Source organism: Kogia breviceps, chromosome 13, assembly GCF_026419965.1.
Source record: "Kogia breviceps isolate mKogBre1 chromosome 13, mKogBre1 haplotype 1, whole genome shotgun sequence".
In the NCBI taxonomy this organism is placed as follows: domain Eukaryota; kingdom Metazoa; phylum Chordata; class Mammalia; order Artiodactyla; family Physeteridae; genus Kogia; species Kogia breviceps.
Genome location: NC_081322.1, coordinates 60,722,959 through 60,750,285, shown reverse-complemented (window position 1 = coordinate 60,750,285; position 27,327 = coordinate 60,722,959). Strand labels below are relative to the sequence as shown.

General features: G+C 40.6%; 1 protein-coding gene and 1 pseudogene across 3 annotated transcripts in view; one reads left to right on the top strand and one right to left on the bottom strand.

Moving 5' to 3' along the window:
- Window positions 1–27,327, bottom strand: part of AKAP7 (A-kinase anchoring protein 7) — a 130,264-nt gene that overhangs the window by 76,962 nt on the left and 25,975 nt on the right. For all 3 annotated transcript variants that reach the window (XM_059083011.2, XM_067010801.1, XM_059083012.2), the window contains exons 5-6: window positions 14,305–14,465; window positions 2,639–2,751 (exon numbers count right to left, since the gene is read on the bottom strand). In XM_059083011.2, the coding sequence (XP_058938994.1) occupies window positions 2,639–2,751; window positions 14,305–14,465 (274 nt within the window). The remainder of the gene's footprint in view (window positions 1–2,638; window positions 2,752–14,304; window positions 14,466–27,327) is intronic.
- Window positions 8,987–10,426, top strand: LOC131767693 (ubiquitin-like domain-containing CTD phosphatase 1; annotated as a pseudogene).

Here is a 27,327-nt window from a genome sequence, read left to right as displayed (position 1 = left end):
CCTTGTAAATTAGTGGACCCAGAATGAAAACCCAGAAGAGAATTAGTGCTGAGAGAGGAAAATAGACAGCTGGAAATGTAAAAAAAAAGTTAAGAAACTAAAGAGTCACATATTTTAAAATAATCTACATTCCAAACCACAAAGCATAATAGAAATCTACTGATGTGTATGCCACCTTTTCATATTGGTTTTAACTTTTGCAGTGGACCCACTGACTTGCTGCATAAAGAAAATACTGGCTCTGCATAGCATAGGGAGATCAGCTCGGTGCTTTGTGACCACCTAGAGGGGTGGGATAGGGAGGGTGGGAGGGAGGCTAAAGAGGGAGGGGATATGGGGATATACGTATACATATAGCTGATTCACTTTGTTGTACAGCAGAAACTAACACAACATTGTAAAGCAATTATACTCCAAAAAATATGAAAAACAAACCAAAAAGAGAAAATACTGGCCATTTTAAGCCTGTACATCTCAAAGTATACTACTCTTCAGACCATCTGGATCAGAACCCCTGTCACATTTACTGAATGAAAGCCAAGGTCTTAAGTCCAATTCCAGGTCTGAACTAAGAGAATGGAAATTTGCAGCTTCAACAAGTACACCAGGTGACTCATGAACCCCAAAGTTTAAGACATATTTTCTTAAGCATTCAGAAACACTAACCATCATAATAGTAAATAGGAACAGACGGATCCCACAAATTAAAGGCAAACATTCTTATTTGGCTTTCTGAAAGTAAGATCTTAGTTTATTTTCCAAAGATTAACATTCTAATGAAAACAAAACGCAACCTGATTTAGATTTTATACAGTCTTCAAGCAGGGACTGTTTCTATTTTGATCATCACTCTATGCCCAGCACCCAGTGTCTGACACATAGTAGGCACTTGATAAATAGTTGCTGAATTAGTAGGCTTCGGACCAAGGAGCTCCCCACATAGAGAAATGAAACTGGATGGACAGGACTTGGCAAGTGGGAGGGAAGAAGATGAGAATGAGGTAAAGAGGGATTCTGGACGGGGCTCTGCAATGAGGACGATGTGATCTCATTTCAGTCACTTAACTTCTAAGTCTCAGATCCCTTTTCTATAAAGTAAAGGAGCAGACTCTGTGACATCAACTGCCAAGAAATCATTTAAAATGCATGCAGTCTGAAATGCTGAAATACAAATCCTAGAGTTAATTTAAACATCCCTTTGATAAATGTCCTTGGGTGCTCTCATTTCAAAGTTAATATTATAAAAACAGAAACATTTTGAAATGTGGGTATTACCTTCACCACTGATTTGTCATTCTGTGATTAAGTGTGATACCACTGGGAAGAGGACAATCCATTGGAAAGCAAAACAAGAAAGATAATGAGTAAAAAAAGTAAACTGTCAGTCTACAGGTTTTGTCAGTTGTTATCATTCCTAATTCCCAAATCTATGATTTACACAAATGATTTTACCTAAATATTCTGGAATGGCACCTAATATAGTTATTATTTAATTTGGGCATAGCTATTAAAAAAATATGCAAGATATTGGGGGGAGGAGGATTTTTTACAATAGTTTGTAGAAAACTCATAACCACAGGATGGTCAACCACCCAAACACATGTTTTTACAGGACCAAAAAGACTTTCTGAGCTCAGAGACATTAAATACAAACTGTTGAATTTTAAAAAAAGATCTACTTACTAATAAACATGACCTTCATTTATAGAGCTGCAAATCAGTCTTAACTGCAGCAAAGGGTCATGGAGAGCAGGAACGAATACTAATCTGCATGCCCGTCTCCAAAACTCTGGTACATCAGAGCAGGTCAGCAGATGTCTTAATTTGCAAGAGAACCTCCCTAGGCTGAAATGAGGAAAAAAAAAAGGAAGGGTGCCCTTAGGATTCCAAGTGAACTGCTCGTGATTCCAGAGAAAAGTCCAAAGTCACTCCAACCTCTGAGAGAGGAGGGAGTGGCCTAGGAAGGCAGAAAGTCACCCTGAGATAGGGGAAGTCAAAAGACATGTCCCCTGGCTGCGGCACTGCTGACCATTCTCAGGGAGAAGTACTTTTAAGTACTGAGCTGGGGAGTGGGGAGCCCTTCTGTTACCCTCTTACCCAGTCCCTGGAACACCTGTTCCACACCCTCAATGGAGACAACTGCTGAAAGAGCAAGGTGGCTCTTTGGAAACCTTGAAAGAGCTACGTAAAAGGGGGGTGGGGCGGAGCTTGTCCCACCCTGAAGAACCCAGACTCAGGAAGCAGCACCAGTGTATGCAGGCCAGTGGAGAAAGCTCGGAGCACAGCAGGCTGCAAACAACCAGAAGCAAAGAACGCAACGAAATACAACTCTGGCACCACCCCCAAGGCTTTCCAAGGGATGAAGCAGATGTGGCAACAGGTGAAGCAACAGTAAGTGATGGTCAGAGTGTGAGGCTAACAGCCACGGTGGCAAAGGAGGGGACAGCTGCCATGGCCTCCATGGAGGCTCCTGAGCCAACTCAGCATCCTTGGGAATTGGAACCAGACTGACTTGGAATTCCAGGAGCAACTAGTGGCAGGGGTGCCGAAAAGCACTACAAATGCCCCTCATGCCCCAACCATGCTCAGGGCTGGTGTGGCTGGCAAAACAGGGCTTATAGGAAAAATGTCCACTGACCTTCTTCCGGAGCCATGGTGCGTTGGACAATTTCATGAAGGTCAAATGAGGCTTAAAGGTTCTGCTTTCTCCTGCCAAGATACCTTTCTCTTGAAATGTCCTTTTTGCAGCATCTGAAGAAAACAAAAAGCAGCACAAAAATGTTACCGTATGATAACCATATGAGACAAGAATCTAAAAAAGAGTGGATATATGTATATGTATAACTGAATCATTTTGCTGTATACCTGAAATTACCACAACATTGTAAATCAACTATTCTCCAATAAAATTAAATTTTTTTTAAAATGCTACTATAACACATGGCAGTCTTTAATCATAAAAATGGCATTTCAAAAGATAAATGATCTTACACGGAAGATTATAAACTGGTTTGAGATTTCTTTTGAGAGGAAAAAAACACAATATGTATGATAACAAACACATTATAACAGTTAAATCTGCAGTGATGTCAAACTTTCAGTAAAGCACACAAAAGCCACAATTTGACAAGGAAACATTTAATAAATAAAATAACTCTTGGCTGATATGATGCAGATTTCACACAATATCCCAGTGGTGTCCATATGTATAAAAAAGGACTAGCTTATCTGTAAACCCTCATATCTAAAACTTCTGCTTCTAACCAAGATAGAATAAGAGGAATCAGATTTACCCTCCCATCTAAAACAACCAAAAAAAAGGACAAAGTATACGAAACAATGGTTTGCAAGACACCGTACCCCAGGCAATGAAGGTCAGTGATCCCTCAGAGATGAGAAACAGACAAGGTAAGCCCTACAATTGTCCAGCTTACATCCCTGGGTGTCTAGGTCTCTGCTCAAGGGAGAGAAACACAGATGCAGCCCAGTCATCACACTAGGTTCAGAAAAAAGAGCAGAGAGTAGAAAGACCAAGGCATCTGGAGCTCATGGGACAGAGTGCCAGAGAAGTGAGTCCTGCAGAGAGAAAACTGCAGAGATCTGCAAAGGGTCCCCCTAGTGGATTCAGCTAAGCCACTGACCAGCACATGTGTGTAAGCAAACTACCAGAGGCTGGAAAACACACTCCAAAGGATTAGGGAGAACATGCCCAGCTGTCACCCAGGGTTAGGAATTCTGTCTGTTCCCATCAGCCAGACTGGAAAATCTCAAGATTCATGGGACACTGGGCAGAGTAATCTAAGGGTCTTGCCTCAGTGGACAGGAAAAATTAGCTCTGGCCTAGTACTGCTCTAGTCCCACCTAACAAATCTTAGAAGCAAGATGCCAAAAGAAAAACCTGTTTCCAAGTAATTTAATTATGTCCCAGAACCAAGCCTAAGAATAATTATAGTAAAACAAATTATCCAACACCCAACAAGGTAAAATTTATAATGCCTGATATCTAATCAAAAATGACCAGGCATATAAACAAACAGGAAAATATGAGCCACAATGAGAAGATAACTTAATTCATCAAAAGTGACCCAGAACTAACACAGATGTTAGAATTAGCAGATAAGGGCTTCAAAGTAGTTATTATAACTATATTCTTTCTGTTCAGAAAGTTAAGTTCAGACATGCAAACTATTAAAAAAAAGACCCAAATTAAATTTATAGAGATTAAAACTGCAAGGTCTGAGAAAAATAAATTAGATGGAATTAAGAACAGATTAGACACTGCAGAACAAAAAATCAGTGAACTTGAAGACATAACAATAAAAACCATCCCCCAAAAAAAACAGAGAAGAAAAAGAAATAAGAAAAAAAAAAAAGGAACAGAACATCAGTAAGCTGTGAGGTAACTTAGGTTGCCAAATATATGTGTAAGTGGAGTCCCTGAAAAAGAGGCAAGAGAGAAAGAGATCGAGAAGATACTTGAAGAACTAATGGCTGTTAGGGAATGAGAACTATACCACCACAACAACTGAAAATAATCTGAGCAGTGAACTATTGAAATTTAAGCTGCACAAGCATTTTGAACCAGTAATTCCAATATTAGGAAAATACACAAAAATAAATAAAAGTACCAATACATAAGATTCTATATAGAAGATACTTTGCATTGTTTGAATTATCACAAACTGGAAATAACCTTCATTAATAAAGAAATGGGGGGCTTCCCTGGTGGTGCAGTGGTTGAGAGTCCGCCTGCCGATGCAGGGGACACGGGTTCGTGCCCCGGTCCGGGAAGATGCCACATGCCGCGGAGCAGCTGGGCCCGTGAGCCATGGCCGCTGAGCCTGCGCGTCCGGAGCCTGTGCTCCTCAACGGGAGAGGCCACAACAGTGAGAGGCCCGCGTACCGCAAAAAAATAAAATAAAATAAAAATTAAAAAAATAAATAAAAATTTAAAAACGGCACTGATGAACCTAGTGGCAGGGCAGGAATAAAGACACAGACGTGGAGAAGGGACTTGAGAACACAAACGGGGAAGGGGAAGCTGGGACAAAGTGAGAGAGTGGCGTGGACATATATACACTATCAAATGTAAAACAGATAGCTAGTGGGAAGCAGTCTCATAGCACAGGGAGATCAGCTCGGTGCTTTGTGTCCACCTAGAGGGGTGGGATAGGGAGGGTGGGAGGGAGACACAAGAGGGAGGAGATATGGGGATATATGTATATGTATAGCTGATTCACTTTTTTATACAGCAGAAACTAGCACACCACTGTAAAGCAATTATACTCCAACAAAGATGTTAAAAAAAAAAAAAAAAAAAGAACATGGAATATGGAGCCAGACTACCAGGATTTGTGTCCTGGCTCTACCACTTACTAACAAATTATTTAGCCTCTTTGTGCCTCAGCTTCCCAACTATAAAATGGGGGTGATGACAATCATCCCTGTCTCACATAGTTGTTAAGATTTAAAGGGTTAACATTTGTAAGATGATTAGAATAATATCCAGCATAAAGTAAATCTATTTAAGCGTCTGATTGAAAATCAAGTAAAAATAGGGACTATGCCACCCCAAAACGTGCCACTTGGGCATAAGGCATATTTTGAGCTAGAGACAAAGAGAATCAATAGATGCAAAAAGAAACTTTCCCGGACCTTCTCTTGTCTGACCAAAAGCAGACACTTGTGAAAAATGAGGACTGCCAAAAGTCCCCTCTCCTGGGGAATTTGTATGGCCAAGGTGGACCTATACACACAAACCTTACTCCACTAGAGGCTCCCCACAGTCTGCGCACCCTGAAAGCTTAAAACCCTTTTCCTTTGTCTTGTCATTTCTCTACAAATTAATTATTCTTCTGTTAAGGTGCTATATGAGCCCACATTCTAGCCACCCCCATGAGTTACCCTTCATTGAGGTTTCACAATACACATGTGATGTGTATTGGACACATAACTCAACTCTTTGCTTTTCCCTTGTTAATCTGTTGTCAGTCTAAGTCTACAGGGTCCCTGGGGGAGAATCTAGGAGGGTAGAAGGAAAAACAATTTGTCCCTATATGGGACAATGGAAAGCATAAAAAGAGAGGTGAGAGGGGAGAAGAAGTATAAGGATTTGTGCCTGGGGGCCTGCACGGAGGAAGGGCATGCGACAGAGGCTCTGAGGGCCCTCTAGGTAGCGGGGCGGCTGTGACTCAGACATTCTGGCTGGGGAGAAAGCTTGTCTTTGCTTAGTTCTCAATGATGTGTGGCTAAGGTGTGCTGATGTCTCTGAAGACAGCTTAGTCCAGCCATTAAGGGGAAGGGTCAGCAGGCTGCTGGGATGCCCACCTGCCTGTGGTGGTTAGAAGTGCAAGAGCAGAACAGCTTAGAAAAAGGCCCAAAGATACCAGCAACTGAACAGAATCCCCACAAGGAGCAGAAACACAGGGCATATACTCTCCATCTTTTGGGGGACATGATGGTCATGATAAGAGAAAGAGTAATGTTCAAATGAACACCCTGAAAACCTTTCATTTTTCCTTTTATGAGATAAATGCACTTGGAATCTTTTATCATGCTAAACAAGCACATTTTTCTCATTTAAAAAAAAAGATTTGGAAGGACTATTATAATCCCAACAAGCACATTTTTCTCATTAAAAAAAAAAGATTTGGAAGGACTATTATAATCCCAGCAGGCTAAATTTTTAGCAATCTCTCAATCTAATACACTTCTTAACAAAATCACATTTCACACAAAAAAATGAATGAAATCACATTCATTTCTATGCAAAAAGCTTCCAGTGCAATTTCATCACTGTAAAGTGTGGAGAAATGACATGTAAATGCCTAATTTTCAATACCTTCTTAGCTCTATGAGCTATTGTGTACTGCTAGGAGAGTAGAAGGTGCTTTTTATTCTGGAAAAACAGGCTCACTCAAGGTCAAGGTAGTAAGCTGAGACACAGTCTTGGCTGCTGTATACCAGCTCCCTCAAGCGGCTACCACCATGAACCTACATGTACACAGTGTGCAAAAATGGGCGTGGTCCCTTTTTGTTTCTATTTTCATTACTCTAGGAGGTGGATCGAAAAAGATCTTGCTGTGATTTATGTCAGAGAGTGTTCTTCCTATGTTTTCCCTCTAGGAGTTTCATAGTGTCTGGTCTTACATTTAGGTCTCTAATCCATTTTGAGTTTATTTTTGTGTATGATGTTAGGGAGTATTCTAATTTCATTCTTTTACATGTAGCTGTCCAGTTTTCCCAGCACCACTTATTGAAGAGACTGTCTTTTCTCCATTGTATTTTTTGCCTCCTTTATCAAAGATAAGGTGACCATATGTGTGTGGGTTTATCTCTGGTCTTTCTATCCTGTTCCACTGATCTATACTTCTGTTTTTGTGCCAGTACCATACTGTCTTGATTACTGTAGCTTTGTAGTATATAGTCTGAAGTCAGAGAGCCTGATTCCTCCAGCTCCTTTTTTCCTTCTCAAGATTGCTTTGGCTATTCGTGGTCTTTTGTGTTTCTGTACAATAGCCAGGACACAGAAGCAACCTAAATGTCCACTGACAGAGGAATGAATAAAGAAGATGTAGTACATTTATACAATGGAATATTATTCAGCCATAAAAAAGGATGAAATAGTGCCATTTGCAGCAACATGCATGGACCTAGAGGTTGTCATACTGAGTGAAGTCAGACAGAAAGACAAATATCATATGATATCACTTATATGTGGAATCTAAAAAAATGGTACAAATGAACTTACTTACAAAACAGAAATGGAGTCAGAGATTTAGAAAACAAACTTATTGTTACCAAGTGGGAAAGGGGTGGGGAGGGATAAATTGGGAGACTGGGATTGACATATACACACTACTATATATAAAATAGATAACTAAAATAAGATAACTAATCTTTACGAAGGCTGCAAATGAACTTATCTACAAAACAGAAATAGAGTTACAGATGTAGAAAATAAACTAATAGTTATGGGGTGGGGGAGGGATAAACTGGAAGACTGGGATTGACACATACACACTACTATATATAAAACAGATAACTAGTACCTACTGTATAGCATGGGGAACTCTACTCAATACTCTGTAATGGCCTATATGGGAAACGAACCTAAAAAAGAGTGGATATATGTATATGTATATCAGATTCATTCTGCTGTACACCTAAAACTAACACAACATTGTAAATCAACTACATCCCCCCAATATTATTAGGGGCTTCCCTGGTGGCACAGTGGTTGAGAGTCTGCCTGCTAATGCAGGGGACACAGGTTCGAGCCCTGGTCTTGGAGGATCCCACATGCCGCGGAGCAACTGGGCCCATGAGCCACAAGTACTGGGCCTGCGTGTCTGGAGCCTGTGCTCCGCAACAAGAGAGGCCGTGATAATGAGAGGCCTGCACACCACGATGAAGAGTGGCCCCCACTTGCCTCAACTAGAGAAAGCCCTCGCACAGAAATGAAGACCCAACACAGCAAAAATAAATTAATTAATTTTTTTAAAAAATTATTAAAGAAAAAAAAGACGGGCGTGGTCTCTTCAGCCCACAGGCATCTACCAAAAATAATAGTTAGTAGCTCATCAATTCAGACTTTATTAGTTCAAAATGCATAATAATTTTCTTCAATATTACATTAATTCTAAATTACTCTTTACCCTGTAAATTTCCAATAATGAGTTCAAATATTAGTATCTAAAATTCAATCCTTTTTTCATAACAACTGTGTAATATTTTAAGAATTTGTTTAACATGAAAATTGAAAAACTCTGAAAATTAGGTAAATCAGACTATTCATGAACTATAATTTTCAACTATTTTTCAAGTTAGTTTCACTTCATAACATGTACTTAAACTTAACTTCTTTATCCAACACTTTAATAATTAAATTTACATTCTTTAAAAATTTTTCCTGGGCTGCTGCCGGTTCCGCCCCGCTCCAGGTATCTTTTTCTGAACACAAGCTGCCTCATCATATGTTTCAAGGATGGCTTTTCCTATCATTGTAAAATGGGATAGACAGGAATATTCAGTGACCACACTTTCAGAAGATGATACTGTGCTAGATCTCAAACAATTTCTCAAGACCCTTATGGGAGTGCTACCAGAATGCCAGAAGTTACTTGGACTCAAAGTTAAAGGCAGGGCTTCCCTGGTGGCGCAGTGGTTGGGAGTCCGCCTGCCGATGCAGGGGACATGGGTTCGTGCCCCGGTCCGGGAAGATCCCACATGCCGCAGAGCGGCTGGGCCCGTGAGCCATGGCCGCTGAGCCTGTGCGTCCGGAGCCTGCGCTCCGCAATGGGAGAGGCCACAACAGTGAGAGGCCCGCGTATCACAAAAAAAAAAAAAAAAAAAAAAAGTTAAAGGCAAACCTGCAGAAAATGATGTTAAGCTTGGAGCTCTCAAACTGAAACCAAATACTAAAATCTTGATGATGGGAACTCGTGAGGAGAGCATGGAAGATGCCTTAGGTCGAGCTCCTGACAATGATGATGTTGTTAACGACTCTGATATTGAAGATGAAGTAGTTGAAGTAGAAAATAGGGAGGAAAACCTACTGAAAATTTCTCACAGAGTAAAAGAGTACAAAGTGGAAACTTTGAATCCTCCCAGGGAAGGGAAAAAAACCTTTGGTACTAGGTGTTGATTATACATTATTTGACCATAGTCTCTTGTGCAGAGACTGGGATAGAATTAATGTGGCCATATCTTCATGAACTCCTAACATCTGCATATGAGGATTATGACACTGTTATTTGATCTGCAACAAATATGAAGTGGATTGAAGCTAAAATGAAAGAGTGAGTACAAATGCAAATTACAAGATTATCTTCATGTTGGACAGTGCTGCTATGATAACAGTGCATACTCCAAGGAGAGGATTAATAGATGTAAAGCCTCTTGGTGTTATATGGGGAAAGTTTTCGAAGTTTTACAGCAAAAAAAACCATCATGTTTGATGACATAGGAAGAAATTTTCTAACGAACCCACAGAATGTACTAAAGATAAGACCTTTGGGCTTCCCTGGTGGCGCAGTGGTTGGGAGTCCGCCTGCCGATGCAGGGGATACGGGTTCGTGCCCCAGTCCGGGAGGATCCCACGTGCCGTGGAGCGGCTGGGCCCGTGAGCCATGGCCGCTGAGCCTGCGCGTCCGGAGCCTGTGCTCCGCAACGGGAGGGGCCACAACGGTGAGAGGCCCGCGTACAGCAAAAAATAAAAAAATAAAAAAATAAAGATAAGACCTTTTATGAAAGCAAACCTAAATCGAGATAAAGACAAAGAACTTTTAAAATTAACCCAGTACCTCAAAGAAATAGCAAAGTTAGATGACTTTTTGGACCTAAATCACAAATATTGGGAAAGGTATCTCTCAAAGAAGCAAGGGCAGTAGTTACAAGCTATACTGGCAGTTATTGAAGATGCTTGAGATCCATGAATTTCTTTTCGCTTTTATGCTAAAGATCATTATGATAGTGCTGGACATTGCAGTAAATACCAGACTGCTTATACTTGGGTCTTCCAGTTTTTTGTAAATTTAATTTTCTATTTTTTGAAGATCATAGCAATATGCAAAAAAAAAAAAAACTTTTTCCCCCTGTATGAATTTACTCTAACTCCTGAAAAATATTTTCTCCAGCATAGAGCACTGAGTCCCGCCCCCCCACACACACAAAAAGTGGACAAAAATGTATACCTAACAATGTCATTTTGTGACTTTGGAAACAAGTACGTCTTGTGTTTTTGTCTCACCGTGTTTTTATCTAAGCCCAAACCCAATTTGAAAATACTGTTTTTAAAACCAAAAAAAGAAAAGTTTTTAGGAAGAAACCTAGTTTGGTATGCTTAAAACCACTGAGAGTTTTTCTTAATCCTTTGTCATAAACACAGTTTCTCTTATTACTTCACTACTTAACACCTCTAAATTCTGAGCTGTCTCAGTTTGGTGTGTATGTATGTCAGTGTTCTTTAAGTAAAACTGGAAAATGTCTGCTCTGATACAGATATGTCATAGTGTGACAAACAGAAAACATGAGACTGAGGAATGAAACTAAGGAACAAGAGTGTGTTTCTTTGTGCTAGTCAAGTAGAAGCACTCCTAAAAGCAGTTAAAGGCGGTACATTTTGAAATGGGACGTATCACTGGTTCAGCCCTAAAAAGCATGAACAAAAAGTTTTTGTCCTGTTCCAGCTCTTCCAGTCTTCTCTAAGTGCAAACACTGTGTTGCAGTGAAAATATCTAGCCATAAGATTAAAAAGAAAAATTTATTTGCAATGCTTATGCCTGCAGATATGTAATATGACCGCTGTTTTGTGTTGACAGTATTGCTTTATACAGTTCTTCTATTTGAAAGGAATCCGATTCTTTCAAATAAATATGGTATGTATTGTTCTTACCAGGGACTATTTCAGTGATGTAAATAATAAATTCCTTTTCTTAAAAAAAAAATTTTCCTTCTTTCCATTAAGTCAACTAGCTCTGCCTCCTTTATGTTGAACAAATAAGAGTTTAATATTCCTGTATAAGCATACACATATACATAATTTATAACAATGTTCTAAGAAATGTATTACCCTGGTCAGTGGAATATATTCTTCTGAATGTTGCAATATATGTGAAAAATAGTTTATAAAATACGACACAAAAACAAATATGACATTATTTTACTGATCCTGTTAGGCTAAAGCAATACTAATCCTGAGGCATTCTTTTAAAAATAAATCTAATGAAGTAAACCGTTAATAAAAATTCCATGTATTGAACATCTGGACTATCTGAACACTACACAAATTGAGGTTCAACTAAACTTCACTGAAATTTTCCATATACATATTCAAATATTTAGATTTCTTATAAAATTGCATAAAAACTATAATCCAGGGAATTCCCTGGCGGTCCAGTGGTTAGGACTCCATGCTTCCACTGCAGGGGGCACGGGTTTGATCCCTGGTGGGAAACTAAGATCCCGCATGCTGCAGGACACAGCTAAAAAAAAATTAAAAATAAAAAATATAATCCAAAACAACAGTACAGTATACACACAAAAGATTAAAAGCAAGTGATTATATGAGCAGAGTGCCATTCTATTTTCCATTTTTTGTAATGTTTTGTTTAAACGTTTAGAAAAGTATATATATTTTTAAGAAACAGTCTCTGGCATCTAGAAAGGAATTACAGGGGCAGTGGCCTTTTCTAAAATGACAAACCAACACCCTTGAGCTCAGAGTCACACTAAAGCTGGTGAGATTTCACATTCCTCACCACACAATGGATCTTTCATCAATACTGGAAACTGCCTTTGTGAGAATATTGCTAAGAATGGATGGAATTCTCAATGTTGCAAGCACCCATTGAATTATTTAAAAGAACAATGAATGAATGACTAATTAGAAATGTTTCTTGAGCTCAGACATATTTATATTACAAAAGGAAAGACCTGAATCTAGCATTCTCTCCAGAGCAGTTCAGGATGAACAGATTAAGTCTGTTAACTGAAGGCATGGGTTCCCAAATGCTTTGCCATCAAAACGGTTAGAGTTCCTTCTCCTTGGCCAACTAATGATTTTAAATCCTACTTGACTCATGCCTATTGTTTAATTGCTTGCTTGTTTGTTGTTTATACATACTTTGCTCCATTGCTGGTTAAAGAAAAACTTAACCAACAATGAAATGAAATCTGATCCTCATGCCTCCCTCACCCCTAAAGAGGTGCACTTTTGAATGGGCAACTAAAAACTGCATAAAGACAATATATTAAATTTTTTTAAAATACGTCTCAAAAGATCTCATACAATATATCCTTTTTATATGATTAAAACCAATAAAAAATTCATATACTTGGGGAGAATACAAGGAAATAAACCCTGATCTCAGGATGATGGTTAGCTTAAATGAAGGAAGGCCAAAGGATAGATTAATGAAAAGGACAATATGGTTAGATTACTACCAAGGTCCTAGCTTTTGTTTCGGGTGGTGGATTCCCAGATGATGATGATGATATTATTTTAAGACAGATAAACAGATAGATAAAAATAAACCCAGCATGGAGCAATGATGAGAGTGTGTTATGAATCAAGGATTATTGATCCTGAAATGAGATGACATGAAACAACCTGGCACGATATGAGAGGAAATGAAAATAAAAATTGTTTCATTAACAATTGTTTTACTAACACCCAAACTATGATCTCTGGATCATCTTTAAAAAGCACTCATCCGGGGCTTCCCTGGTGGCGCAGTGGTTGAGAGTCCGCCTGCCGATGCGGGGGACGCGGGTTCGTGCCCCGGTCCGGGAGGATCCTGCGTGCCGCGGAGCGGCTGGGCCCGTGAGCCATGGCCGCTGGGCCTGCGCGTCCAGAGCCTGTGCTCCGCAACGGGAGAGGCCACAACAGTGAGAGGCCCGCATATCACAAAAAAAAAAAAAAAAAAAAAAAAAAAAGCACTCATCCAGGTTTTATAATTTTCTGCTTCTATTTCCCTAACATTTTCAACTGTGCTGCACAAAGCAATGTGTTCTCCAATGGATGTGAGACCTTCTACCACCACCAATGGACTTTCTGCTCGTACAGAAGTACCTAAACAGGAAGATAAAAAGGTAGCGCAAAAAAAAAAAAAAAAATCCAAGGGCTTCCCTGGTGGCGCAGTGGTTGAGAGTCCGCCTGCCGATGCAGGGGACATGGGTTCGTGCCCCGGTCTGGGAGGATCCCACATGCCGCGGAGCGGCTGGGCCCATGGGCCATGGTCGTTGGGCCATGGTCGTTGGGCCTGCGCGTCCGCAGCGGGAGAGGCCGCAGCGGTGAGAGGCCCGCGTACTGCAAAAAAAAAAAAAAAAAAAAAAAAAAGAAAAAAAAAAAAAAAAAAAGGTAGCGCAGAGAAAAATGCTGCTGATTCATCTACTGATTCTCCAGAATGGGGCTGACAATGCCCACAAGCCTCCAAATAGGCAATTGGTGACTCTTATTAATTCACTCAGTACTTACTAAATGCCAACTACATGTCAAATGTCATGATAAGCGTTGGATCCTTCAGACTTATGATTAGGACAGTCCTAACAAATACTTGAGTCCACTCCATCATCTTCCAGAATCAACATATTCCTCAGGTCAAAGAATCAAGATAACTTTTCCCACCCTTTATTTGGCTACTTCCCTATACAAGCAAATGCTGAAGCAGCTCACTTATAAAGTGAGGTTACACTGGCTCCCCCAAATTAAAAGATGTCAAATCTCTATTATAAGAATTGGGAGAAAAAAATTGCTTCTTCAACAGATGAGATTTCATGTAAGTGTATCACTGTTGGTTTTACCTGCTATCTCCAAAAGTAGGTTTCTGTGATCTCCTCCTGCCAGCTTCACAAATCCAACCTGATTTCCAAAAGTGTCAACCCCTTCAAAGGGCAAAGTCAAAGTTTTTCCTTGGAGGATTTCTTCCACAAATGGTTTTAATTCCCAAAGAGCATCAATACCACTGGTAAGAAATAATATATATTTCAGTAACATATTAAGTAATAAAATATACAAAACCAAATGAGAATCAGTTTTAGAAAGATAAATTAATTTTTATACTTGTACTAATTACTTTAATGCTCAAAATACCTTCAAAATCTAAACCATATGATCAAAATACAACTAATATTAATTTTTAACAAAATCTGTGGAAGTGAATTAATCTTTACCTAATTATAATTTATTTTATATTAAAGACACAAAAGATGAGGCTATGTTATAGTTCACCAAAAGGTTTTTAACCAAGGAAATACTGCATGGACAACTAAAAAAGAAAATTACTGACAGTATATTGCAGAAAAACTTAATATCTAGAAAACATTAGACTATGTGAAAGTTCTAGATTCTTGTTAAAAGTACTAATACTTACATAGTATTTACTGTTTGTGAGGCACTCTACTAAAATTTAAAATACATTATCTCTTTAAAATATAATAGTCTCCACAATAAGATAATTTATTATACTTGGGTTCAATCAAAGTGCAATTTATATTTACCAACTACAGCTATGTAAGTTTGTTGGGCTTCCCTGTTGGCACAGTGGTTGAGAATCCGCCTGCCAATGCAGGGGACACGGGTTCGTGCCCCGGTCTGGGAAGATCCCACATGCTGCGGAGCGGCTGGACCCGTGAGCCATGGCCACTGAGCCTGTGCATCCGGAGCCTGCGCTCCGCAAAGGGAGAGGCCACAACAGTGAGAGGCCCGTGTACCACAAAAAAAAAAAAAAAAAAAAAGTTTGTTGTATCGGTTTAGCCTCTATGATTAAAGGGCTATTCTGTGTTTCAAATGCATTATTTTTCTTTCTAAAAATAAATGTTTACTATATTAGTGAATTAGACATTATAAAGTTTGGAATATTTTGAAAATTAACATCAATTATTTCCATAGTAAGAGGAGTTTGGTATAGGTACTTTATTATGAGAAAAAAAATAAAAACTCACTAGAGGGCAGCAATTACTCAAAAAAGAAATAAGGACATTATTACATTATTGGAGAGGGGTTTAAAACACCCTTCTGGTGAACCACTATTAATTTAAATTATCTTGATCAGCAATTTGTTCGCCGGTAGTAATTATGTCAAATGTGTGAAAAGAAATTTAGGTATTTTTCTAGATCTTTCATATTTCTAAATTAGTATTCGTATAAAATTTTTAACTGATTTTCATCCATAGTGCCCATACTGAGTCTTGTTTCTCTGTCAAAACAATACATAATACTTCAAAATAGCTTCAGAAATGTCAGCATTTCTCATTGTACCTCCAAATCCACATCCAAAATCCAATCTTGCCTACCTGTATTTATGTTCATCCAGAAAGACACACTTCTGCTATAATACTGTCCTTCACCACACACTGATTTAAAGCATGTGAAAACAGATCAGCCACTTCTGGCTCATCTACCGTAAATGAGGGGAATTCAATATACTCATTTTAAATGTAACTCTATATGAAAGTAGGCCATGCTAAAGGTCAGGATTTTTCAGAGACAGTGAATTATATATCCCATTTTTCTTTAAAGAAATATAGGGCTTCCCTGGTGGCACAGTGGATGAGAGTCCTCCTGCTGATGCAGAGGACGCGGGTTCGTGCGCCGGTCTGGGAAGATCCCACATGCCGCGGAGCGGCTGGGCCTGTGAGCCATGGCCGCTGAGCCTGCGCGTCCAGAGCCTGTGCTCTGCAACGGGAGAGGCCGCAACAGTGAGAGTCCCGCGTACCACAAAAAAAAAAAAAGAAAGAAAAAAATATATATATAGATGATCTAAATTCAGTCCAGTTTTTCAGTTCTTCAGTATCATAAATCAGTAAGTTTGTCCTAATGAGATGTCACTGGTCACAGAGTGAAAGGAGTCATAGTGCCTACTGATAAACATCACTAATTTTCAAATTCTTTTAAATAGAGTAACTTTTCAAGAACAGTTTATGGAAAGACTTCTTTATGGTAAAATGAATAGAGTACAGGCAAGTAGGAAACAGAATTCTGAAACTAGAGTTCAGACCCCAAGGTTGTACTTAAAACTAAGATAGGATGGCGTCTTTGCAAATCAGCATCTGGGCTAACATATTTCTATTCCTTTCTTCTGCACTGTGAGGACACAAAGGGTGATACCTACCTGAAGAAATTCATTATTTTAAAAAAATAGTTTCTGCACACTCCATATCCAATCCACTGATCAATACTTTATTAAACACCTAAAATATGATACTAGACTTCGAAAAGTAAGAATATAGAACAAGAAACCAACAATATGTGTCTCTAGCATATTATACTGTATAGGATGAAAGATAAAATTTAAAAATTAGGGACTTAGAAAATCCTTCATATAAACAATGTCTTACCAGGAAAGCCAATCAGTTTCACTCTCACAGAAAATCCTTCATATAAACAATGTCTTACCAGGAAAGCCAGTTTCACTCTCACTATACAGCTACCCCAAATGAAGCCACACCTTTAATCTCACCATCACCTAAAAGTCGATACTTCTGCCACAAACACTTCCCTGGTTCCCCAAACTAGAAGCAAATCTTCTCTCCTTTGCAATTCCATTAATACTTTACACCAATTGAAACATACCACTTTTTACATCTATCTAGTTACTTGGGTCCATATGACCTAGTCAACTACCTGGTATAATCCGTGAGTACAAGATCCATTCATGGTTCATCTTTATTTTCCCCAAAGCACTTAGCTCAGTATCTAACACATGGTTGGAAATTAATGTTGGTCGAACTGTAAAATACTATCTTGTCTATACAGCAAACTTCAACTATTACTTAGATCTTTCATTACAACTTAGTCAAAAATAATTGCTAAATTGCAAATACCTGGTCATCATTTTCCAGTAGAGCTGTGACTCCCACTAGCATAAGAATGTCACTTTAATCCTTCAAACACAAAGTAGACTTGCTAAATATTTAATTTTTTACACAAAACTGAAATTTGCAAAGACATTGTAAAACACGGGGCTGAATGACTCAGACTCTCACTGTGCTCTGTACTGTAACTCTTCAACAAGTGATGCCACAATTTAGGGCAACACAATGCTTCCTAGTTCACGACTGTCCCATGTACTACAGGTGATTTAGTAACAGTGGGACCTGCCCATAAATGCCCACAGCACTCCCCAGTAATTGTGACAACCAAAAATACCCCCAAAAATATTTCTAAAAGTCTCCTAGAGGAACCTTCAAGATGGCGGAGGAGTAAGATGTGGAGATCACATTCCTCCCCACAAATACATCAAAAATACATCTACATGTGGAACAGCTCCTACAGAACACCCACCGAACGCTGGCAGAAGAACTCAGACCTCCCAAAAGGCAAGAAACTCCCCATGTACATGGGTAGGGCAAAAGAAAAAACAGAGACAAAAGAATAGGGACGGGACCTGCACCAGTGGGAGGGAGCTGTGAAGGAGGAAATGTTTCCACACACTAGGAAGCCCCTTCGCGGACGGAGACTGCGGGTGACGGAAGTGGGGAGCTTCGGAGCCATGGAGGAGAGCGCAGCAACAGGGGTGCAGAGGGCAAAGCGGAGATATCCCCGCACAGAGGATCAGTGCCGACCAGCACTCACCAGCCCGAGAGGCTTGTCTGCTCACCCGCCGGGGCGGGCGGGGGCTGGGAGCTGAGGCTCGGGCTTCGGAGCTTAGATCCCAGGGAGAGGACTGGGGTTGGCTGTGTGAACACAGCCTGAAGGGGGCTAGTGCGCCACAGCTAGCTGGGAGGGAGTCCGGGAAAAAGTCTGGATCTGCCAAAGAGTCAAGAGACCATTGTTTCAGGGTGCATGAGGAGAGGGGATTCCTTCTCCATCTGCCCGCAGAAGGCAGAGCACCACCTAAACGAGGTCCAGAGACAAGCACAAGCCGGCCTATCAGCTTGGACACCAGAGACGGGCATGAAACGTTAATGCTGCTGCTGCCGCCACCAAGAATCCTGTGTGCAAGCACAGGTCACTATCCACACTCCCCACTGGAAGCCTGTGCAGCCCGCCACTGCCAGGGTCCCACAGACCAGGGACAACTTCCCCGGGAGAACAAATGGCGCACCTCAGGCTGTTGCAACGTCATGATGGCCTCTACTACCACAGGCTCGCCCCGCATTCCAATTATAAATACTGTACCCCTCCCTCCCCCTGGCCTGAATGAGCTAGAACCCCCCCAAATCAGCCACTGCTTTAACTCCATGCTGTATGGGTGGGAACAGATGCCTGAGGGCAACCTACACACAGAGGCAGGTCCAAATCCAAAGCTGAACCCCGAGAGCTATGCAAACAAAGAAGAGAAAGGGAAATCTCTCCCAGCAGCCTCAGGAGCAGCGGATTAAAGCTCCACAATCAACTTGATGTACCCTGCATCTGTGGAATACCTGAATAGACAACAAATCATCCCAAAACTGAGGAGTTAGATGTTGGGAGCAACTGTAGACATGGCATGGGCTGTCTACGACAGTTCTGTTTCTGATTTTTATGTTTATCTTAGTGTTTAGCGCTTGTTATCATTGATGGATTTCTTTATTGGATTGTTTACTCTTTTTCTTTTTACTATTATTATTATTTTTTAATCTTTCCTCCTTTCTTTATTTCCTTCCTTCCTTCCTCCCTCCCTCCCTCTTTTTCTTTCTCTCTCTCTCCCTCCCTCCCTCCTTCTCTCTCTCTTTCTTTCTACCTTTTCTTCTGAGCCATGTGGCTGACAGGGTCTTGGTACTCCAGGCTGGTGTCAGGCCCGAGCCTCCGAGGTGGAAGAGCCAAGTTCAGGACATTGGTCCACCAGAGATCTGCCGGCTCCACGTAATATCACTCGGCGAATGCTCTCCCAGAGATCTTCATCTCAACACTAAGACCCAGCTCCACCCAACAGCCAGCAAACTCCAGCACTGGACACCCCAGGCCAAACAACTAGCAAGACAGGAACACAACCCCACCCATTAGCAGAGAGGCTGCCTACAATCATACTAACTTCACAGATACCCCCAAACACACCACCAGACGTGGCCCTGCCCACCAGAAAGACAAGATACAGCCCCACCCACCATAACACAGGCACCAGTCCCCTCCAACAGGAAGCCTACAGAAGACACTAAACAAACCTCACCCACTGGGGGCAGATACCAAAAACAACAGGAACTACAAACCTGCAGCCTGCGAAAAGGAGATCCCAAACACAGTAAGTTAAATAGAATAATAAGAGAAATATGCAGCAGATGAAGGAGCACGGTAAATCCCACCAGACCAAACAAATGAAGAGGAAATAGCAGTCGAACTGAAAATTCAGAGTAATGATAGTAAAGATAATCCAAAATCGTGGAAATAGAATAGAGAAAATACAAGAAATGTTTAACAAGGACCTAGAAGAACTAAAGAGCAAACAAACAACGATGAACAACACAATAAATGAAATTTAAAATTCTCTAAAAAGAATCAATAGCAGAATAACTAAGGGAGAAGAACGGATAAGTGACGTGGAAGATAAAATAGTGGAAATAACTACTGCAGAGCAGAATAAAGAAAAAAGAATTGATGACAATCTCAGACACCTCAGGGACAATATTAAATGCACCAACATTTGAATTACAGAGGTCTCAGAAGAAGAGAAAAAGGGTCTGAGAAAATATAAGAAGAGATTACAGTTGCAAATTTCCCTAACATGGGAAAGGAAATAGTCAGTCAAGTCCAGGAAGCACAGAGAGTCCCATACAGGATAAACCCAAGGAGAAACATGCCAAGACACATAATAATCAAACTATCAAAAATTAAATACAAAGAAAAAAATATTAAAAGCAGCAAGGGAAACACAACAAATAACATACAAGGGAATCCCCATAAGTTTAACAGCTGATCTTTCAGGAGAAACACTGCAAGCCAGAAGGGAGTGGCAGGACATATTTAAAGTGATGAAAGGGAAAAACCAACAACCAAGATTACTCTACTCAGCAAAAATCTCATTCAGATTTGATGGAGAAATCAAAAGCTTTACAGACAAGCAAAAGCTAAGAGAATTCAGCACCACCCACCAAACCAGCTTTACAACAAATGGTAAAGGAACTTCTCTAGGCAGGAAACACAAGAGAAGGAAAGACCTACAAAAACAAACCCAAAAGAATTAGAAAATGGTAATAGGAACATACATACCAATAACTACCTTAAATGTAAATGGATTAAATGTTCCAACCAAAAGACACAGATTGGCTGAATGGATACAAAAACAAGACCCATATATATGCTGTCCACAAGAGACCCACTTCAGACCTAGGGACACATACAGAGTGAAAATGAGGGGATGGAAAAAGATATTCCATGCAAATGGAAATAAAAAGAAAGCTGGAGTAGAAATTCTTATATCAGACAAAACAGACTTTAAAATAAACACTATTACAAGAGACAGAGAAGGACACTACATAACGATCAAGAAATCAATCCAAGAAGATACAACAATTGTAAATATTTATGCACCTAACATAGGAGCACCTCAATACATAAGGCACATGCTAATACCCATAAAAGGGGAAATTGACAGTAACACAATAAAAGTAGGGGACTTAACACCCCACCTTCACCAATGGACAGATCATCCAAAATGAAAAATAAATAAGGAAACAAAAGCTTTAAATGGCACATTAAACGAGATGGACTTAAATGATATTTATAGGACATTCCATCCCAAAACAACAGAATACACTTTATTCTTAAGTGCTCATGGAAACTTCTCCAGGATAGATCATATCTTAGGTCACAAATCTAGCCTTGGCAAATTTAAGAAAATTGAAATTGAATCAAGTATCTTTTCTGGCCACAATGCTATGAGACTAGATATCAATTACAGGAAAAAGTCTGTAAAAAATACAAACACATGGAGGCTAAACAATATACTACTATATAACCAAGAGATCACTGAAGAAATAAAAAAATTCCTATAAACAAATGACAGTGAAAACACAACAATCCAAAACCTATGGGATGCAGCAAAAGCAGTTCTAGAGGGAAGTTTATAGCAATACAATCCTACCTCAAGAAGTAGAAAAATCTCAAACAACCTAACCTTACACCTAAAACAATTACAGAAAGAAGAACAACAACAAAAAAAACCCCAAAGTTAGCAGAAGGAAAGAAATCACAAAGATCAGATCAGATATAAATGAAAAAGAAATGAAGGAAACAATAGCAAAGATAAATAAAAGTAATGCCGGTTCTTTGAGAAGATAAACAAAATTGATAAATCATTAGCCAGACTCATCAAGGAAAAATGGGAAAAGACTCAAATCACAGAACAGGAAATGAAAAAGGAGAAGTAACAACTGACACTGCAAAAATACAAAGGATCATGAGAGATTACTACAAGCAACTATATGCCAATAAAATGGAGCTGGAGGAATTAGGCTCTGTGACTTCAGACCATACTACAAAGCTACACTAATCAAGACAGTATGGTACTGGCACAAAAACAGAATTATAGATCAATGGAACAGGACAGAAAGCCCAGAGATAAACCCATGCACATATGGTCAGCTTATCTTTGATAAAAAAGGCAAGAATATACAATGGAGAAAAGACAGCCTCTTCAATAAGTGGTGCTGGGAAAACTGGACAGCTACGTATAGAAGAATGAAATTAGAATACTCCCTAACACCGTACACAAAAATAAACTCAAAATGGATTAAAGACCTAAATATAAGGCCAGACACTATAAAACTTTTAAAGGAAAACATAGGCAGAACACTCTATGACATACATCACAGCAAGATCCTTTCTGACCCACCTCCTAGAGAAATGAAAATAAACAAATGGGACCTAATGAAACTTCTAAGCTTTTGCACAGCAAAGGAAACCATAAACAAGACGAAAAGACAACCCTCAGAATGGGAGAAAATATTTGCAAACAAAGCAACTGACAAAGGATTAATCTCCAAAATATACAAGCAGCTCACGCAGCTCAATACCAAAAAACAAACAACCCAATCCAAAAATGGGCAGAAGAGTTAAACAGACATCTCTCGAAAGAAGATATACAGATTGATGTTCAACATCATTAATTAGAGAAATGCAAATCAAAATTACAATGAGTTATCACCTCACACTGCTCAGAATGGCCATCATCAAAAAATGTACAAACAATAAATGCTGGAGAGGGTGTGGAGAAAAGGGAACACTCTTGCACTGTTGATGGGAATGTAAATTGATACAGCCACTATGGAGAACAGTACGGAGGTTCCTTAAAAAACTAAAAATAGAACTACCATAGGACCCAGCAATCCCACTACTGGGCATATACCCTGAGAAAACCATAATTCAAAAAGAAGCATGTACCAAAATGTTCATTGCAGCACTATTTACAACAGCCGGGACATGGAAGCAATCCACGTGTCCATCAACAGATGAATGGATAAAGAAGATGTGGCAGGGCTTCCCTGGTGGCACAATGGTTGAGAGTCCGCCTGCCGATGCAGGGGATATGGGTTCGTGTCCCGGTCAGTGAGAGGCCCGCATACAGCAAAAAAAAAAAAAAAAAAAAAAAAAAAAAAAAAGAATATGTGGCACATATATGCAATGGAATATTGCTCAGCCATAAAAAGAAATGAAATTGAGTTATTTGTATTGAGGTGGATGGACCTTGAGACTGTCATACAGAGTGAAGTCAGAAAGAGAAAAACAAATACCGTATGCTAAAACATATATATGGAACCTAAAAAAAAAATGGTTCTGATGAACCTAGGGGCAGGACAGGAATAAAGATGCAGACGTACAGAATGAACTTGAGGACACGGGGAAGGGGAAGGCTAAGCTGGGACCAAGTGAGAGAGTGGCATGGACATATATACACTACCAAATGTAAAATAGATAGCTAGTAGGAAGCAGCAGCATAGCTCAGGGAGATCAGCTGGGTGCTTTGTGTCCACCTAGAGGGGTGAGATAGGGAGGGTGGGAGGGAGATGCAACAGGGAGTGGATACGGGGATATATGTATACATATAGCTGATTCACTTTGTTATACAGCAGAAACTAACACACCATTGTAAAGCTATTATACTCAAAAAAAGACGTTAAAAAAAAAAAGTCTCCTAGAGAAGGCAGTCCCACCTCCACTGAGAAATGTAAACATTATAATACACTGAGAACATACCCGCCCCCTCACCCCAACGAGACTGCACACCATGTACCAGTATTACTAGTTAGTTACGTGTCCATCAGTAGAGGCTACTGAGACGCAGGAGGCCGTGTGTACTTCCAGCAGACTACTCTCTCCCGCCCCTCATGCACTTGTGCTCATCTTCTCCCTTCTGTCCCCATCCCACTCCTCTCCCTCTACCTCTCCATCTTTCACCATCACACTCCATGGAATAATAATAGAAAACTGATTAGTTCTGGCTTGTCTACTGACCAGCATTCGCTGAATTCCTAGGACTGCCAGTTTCCTGCAATGTATAAAAAAGGTGACATTTCTGTGCTGCCTGACTCAGAACACTTGTTAAGGAAATAAAATAAAATAACATTTGTTTGGGGAATCGTGGCTGAGGAGCAGAGCCTGAAATACATATGCGTGCCATAGCCAAGACCCATTTCCGATAAGAGAGATAAACCCTAAACTTATCAATCAATGGTAACTCAGTCTTCTCTGGTTTAAAAAGGTCTCTTTGGGGTACAATTATTCAGTTAATTCAAACCTTTCAGGATTGTTTTTCCCTTCCCTCTCCCCTCCCACTTCCCAGGGAATCCAGCATACTCTGATAAGAGGACTGAAGAAGCTCTTTTTTTTTTTTTTTTAAATTTTATTTATTTATGGCAGCGTTGGGTCTTCATTTCTGTGCGAGGGCTTTCTCCAGTTGTGGCGAGCGGGGGCCACTCTTCATCGTGGTGCGCGGGCCTCTCACTTTCGCAGCCTCTCCCGTTACGGAGCACAGGCTCCAGATGTGCAAGCTCAGTAGCTGTGGCTCACGGGCCCAACCGCTCCGCGGCATGTGGGATGTTCCCCGACCGGGGCACGAACCCGTGTCCCCTGCATCGGCAGGTGGACTCTCAACCACTGCGCCACCAGGGAAGCCCTGAAGAAGCTCTTTGATCTGCTTGCTGTTTGGGTCCAAAGAGATTCCTATTTCAGGGCAACTGGTCTGGTCATATCCCTGGGTGCCCTACACTGGTGTCCGTGAAGGCCCACCTGTCCTTTCTGGGCATTGCACTGGCATGTGCTGCTGAAGCACAAGATCCCTGCTGGGGTCTCTGATCAAGAAACACGGATATTCAGCGGTGTCGCTGTCCCTCATCCTGCTCCTTCCGATCCACCAATTCTCTCTGAACTTCCAAGTCTACCCACCAGGGCACAAAGAAATTTCTGGATCCATCCATATACCTTGACAGGCCATGGGGAATTGAAGGAAGTACCTCAGGTCCAGGTGTTAGAAATCTCCCTCGACTCTGATCTACCAGCTGTGTGGTAGCACATTCTTTCAGCATTACTGAACAGGAACTTCTCTGAAGAGCTTGAGCTTTTTTCCCAGCTACACCCTGAGAACCCCAAACCAAGGTGAGTGTCTCTATCACTCCCAGTTCTCTGCTCCAACACTGGTTGGAACAGTCAACCCCAAAAGGGGAGCCAGGATGTGCCCGGCTTCGTGCCTCTTCCTCTGATTTGCTCACTCCACCCAGCACCAGAGCGCCTCTAGACTCCTTCCCATCCTGGACAACCCTCCTCCCAGCTGGCTGTGGTTTCACGGACCACATGCAGTTCTTCTCAATTGATCACTGGTTCAGCATCTCCTACTTGCCAGCCATGAAACCAGCTCAGTATTTGCTCCTGCTCTTGCCATTTGTGCTGGTTAATTTTATTCGTCAACTGACGCCATGATACCTAGTGTTTGGTCAAACACCAGTCTAGATGTTGCTGTGAAGGAATTCTTTTAGGTGTGATGAACATTTTAATCAGTAGACCCTGAGTAAAGCAGATCATCCCCCAGAACGTGGATGGGCTTCATCCAATCAGTTGCAGGCCTTAAGAGAAAAGAATGAGGTCCCCCAAGGAAGAAGGAATTCTTCCTCCAGACCACCTTTGGGCTCGAGCCTGTACTGTCAACCCTCGCCTGACACTTGCCAGGCTGCCTTGCAGAGTGTGGACTTGCCAGCCCCCATGGTCATGTGAGCTAATTCCTTAAAATAAATCTCTCTCTCTCTCTCTCTCTCTATATATATATATATATATACATATATATATATATATATATATACATTTTTTTTTTTTTTTTTTTTGTGGTACGCGGGCCTCTCACTGTTGTGGCCTCTCCCTTTGCGGAGCACAGGCTCCGGACGCGCAGGCCCAGTGGCCATGGCTCACGGGCCCAGCCTCTCCGCGGCATGTGGGATCTTCCCGGACCGGGGCACGAACCCGTGTCCCCTGCATCGGCAGGCGGATTCTCAACCACTGCACCACCAGGGAAGCCCAATCTCTCTATATATAGCTACAGCTGTAGATACAGATATATCAATATATCTAGATATCCAAATGGATATCCATCCTATTGGTTCTGTATCTCTGGGGAACCCTGGCTAGTCCACCATTCTAACACACAGGGAACCACTCATTTTCTCTTAGGCTTTCATCTTATGTCACATCTTCTCTGACTTCTTTTCTTTTAAGAGTATCAGAGTATTTCTTTTTTCTTCTGATTGGCAAAGTGAACAGTGAAAATGAGTTAAGTAAAATCTTCTGGTCCTCTCTGTCATTGCAGGGTGCTCAAGACCTGCTCTTGGGTGGATCATGTTGAGAGAGATCAGAAGACTGATCCCTAAAGACAGGCGGTTCTACTATTTAAAAAGACATCACTACCCAAATCATAATTTGACTGTATATTTTGAGTTACTAATTTATTGTTTTCTCCCTTTTGTTTTTCCCTTTCCTCACCCCCTTCCCAATCCAAGCCTTACTCTTCATTCCCTCAGGAGGCTATATGTCAGGGTAGAAAACAGGAGTAACCTGTAACCTGTAATTCTGGTTTTGGCTTTCCAAAGAGCTTATACCTGAGCTTAATCCAGAGGGCTAAACAGGGGCTAACATGGCAAGGGGTGCTCATACCAACAGACAGAGTGGCCCAGAGAAATTGAGGAAGAGCAAGGTTTCTCCACTCCAGGCTGGAAAGCAGCAATCAATGACTAATACTCAACTTTTATGGTACAGCTCTGGGTTTGGAGGTTCAGGGTGTACAGGTACTCTAGGAACGAAGGAAGTAAAACTGAAATTGTCTGTTAATCTAGTAAATGACAGCTCTAATAGCTAATCATATCAAGTGCCTGCTATGTGCCAGGCCCTATACTAAGAGTTCTTACATGTATTAGTACTATTATTTTCTCCATTTATTTAAAAAGTAAATGATTTGCCCAAAATTGGGCAGCTGTTAAGACGTGGTTGGGCCATGGTTCCAGAATCTTCACCTGGAATCCTAATCTAAATGGTCAGACTCCAGGGTGCTTACATAATTAACATAGATAAAATAACTGCATAACCAAAGCATCTGATAACAGTAACAGTTTAAAAGTATAGATTAAGGGGAATTCCTTGGTGGTCCAGTGGTTAGGGCTCTGCTCTTCCACTTCAGGGAGCACAGGTTCGATCCCTGGTCAGGGAACTAGGATCTTGCACACCACGCAGCAGCATAGCCAAAAAAAAAAAAAAAAGTGTAGATCAGGAAGAATATTTATATGGCTAATTCTGTACATTGGCTTATTAACTGGAACAAATTATAATAAAGAATACTTCTTTAGAATTTCAATGCCTCTTTTGGTTCTGCTATGATTACTCAAATTACAGTAATAACCTGGAAAACAATATTCCAGAAAGATGTATTACTC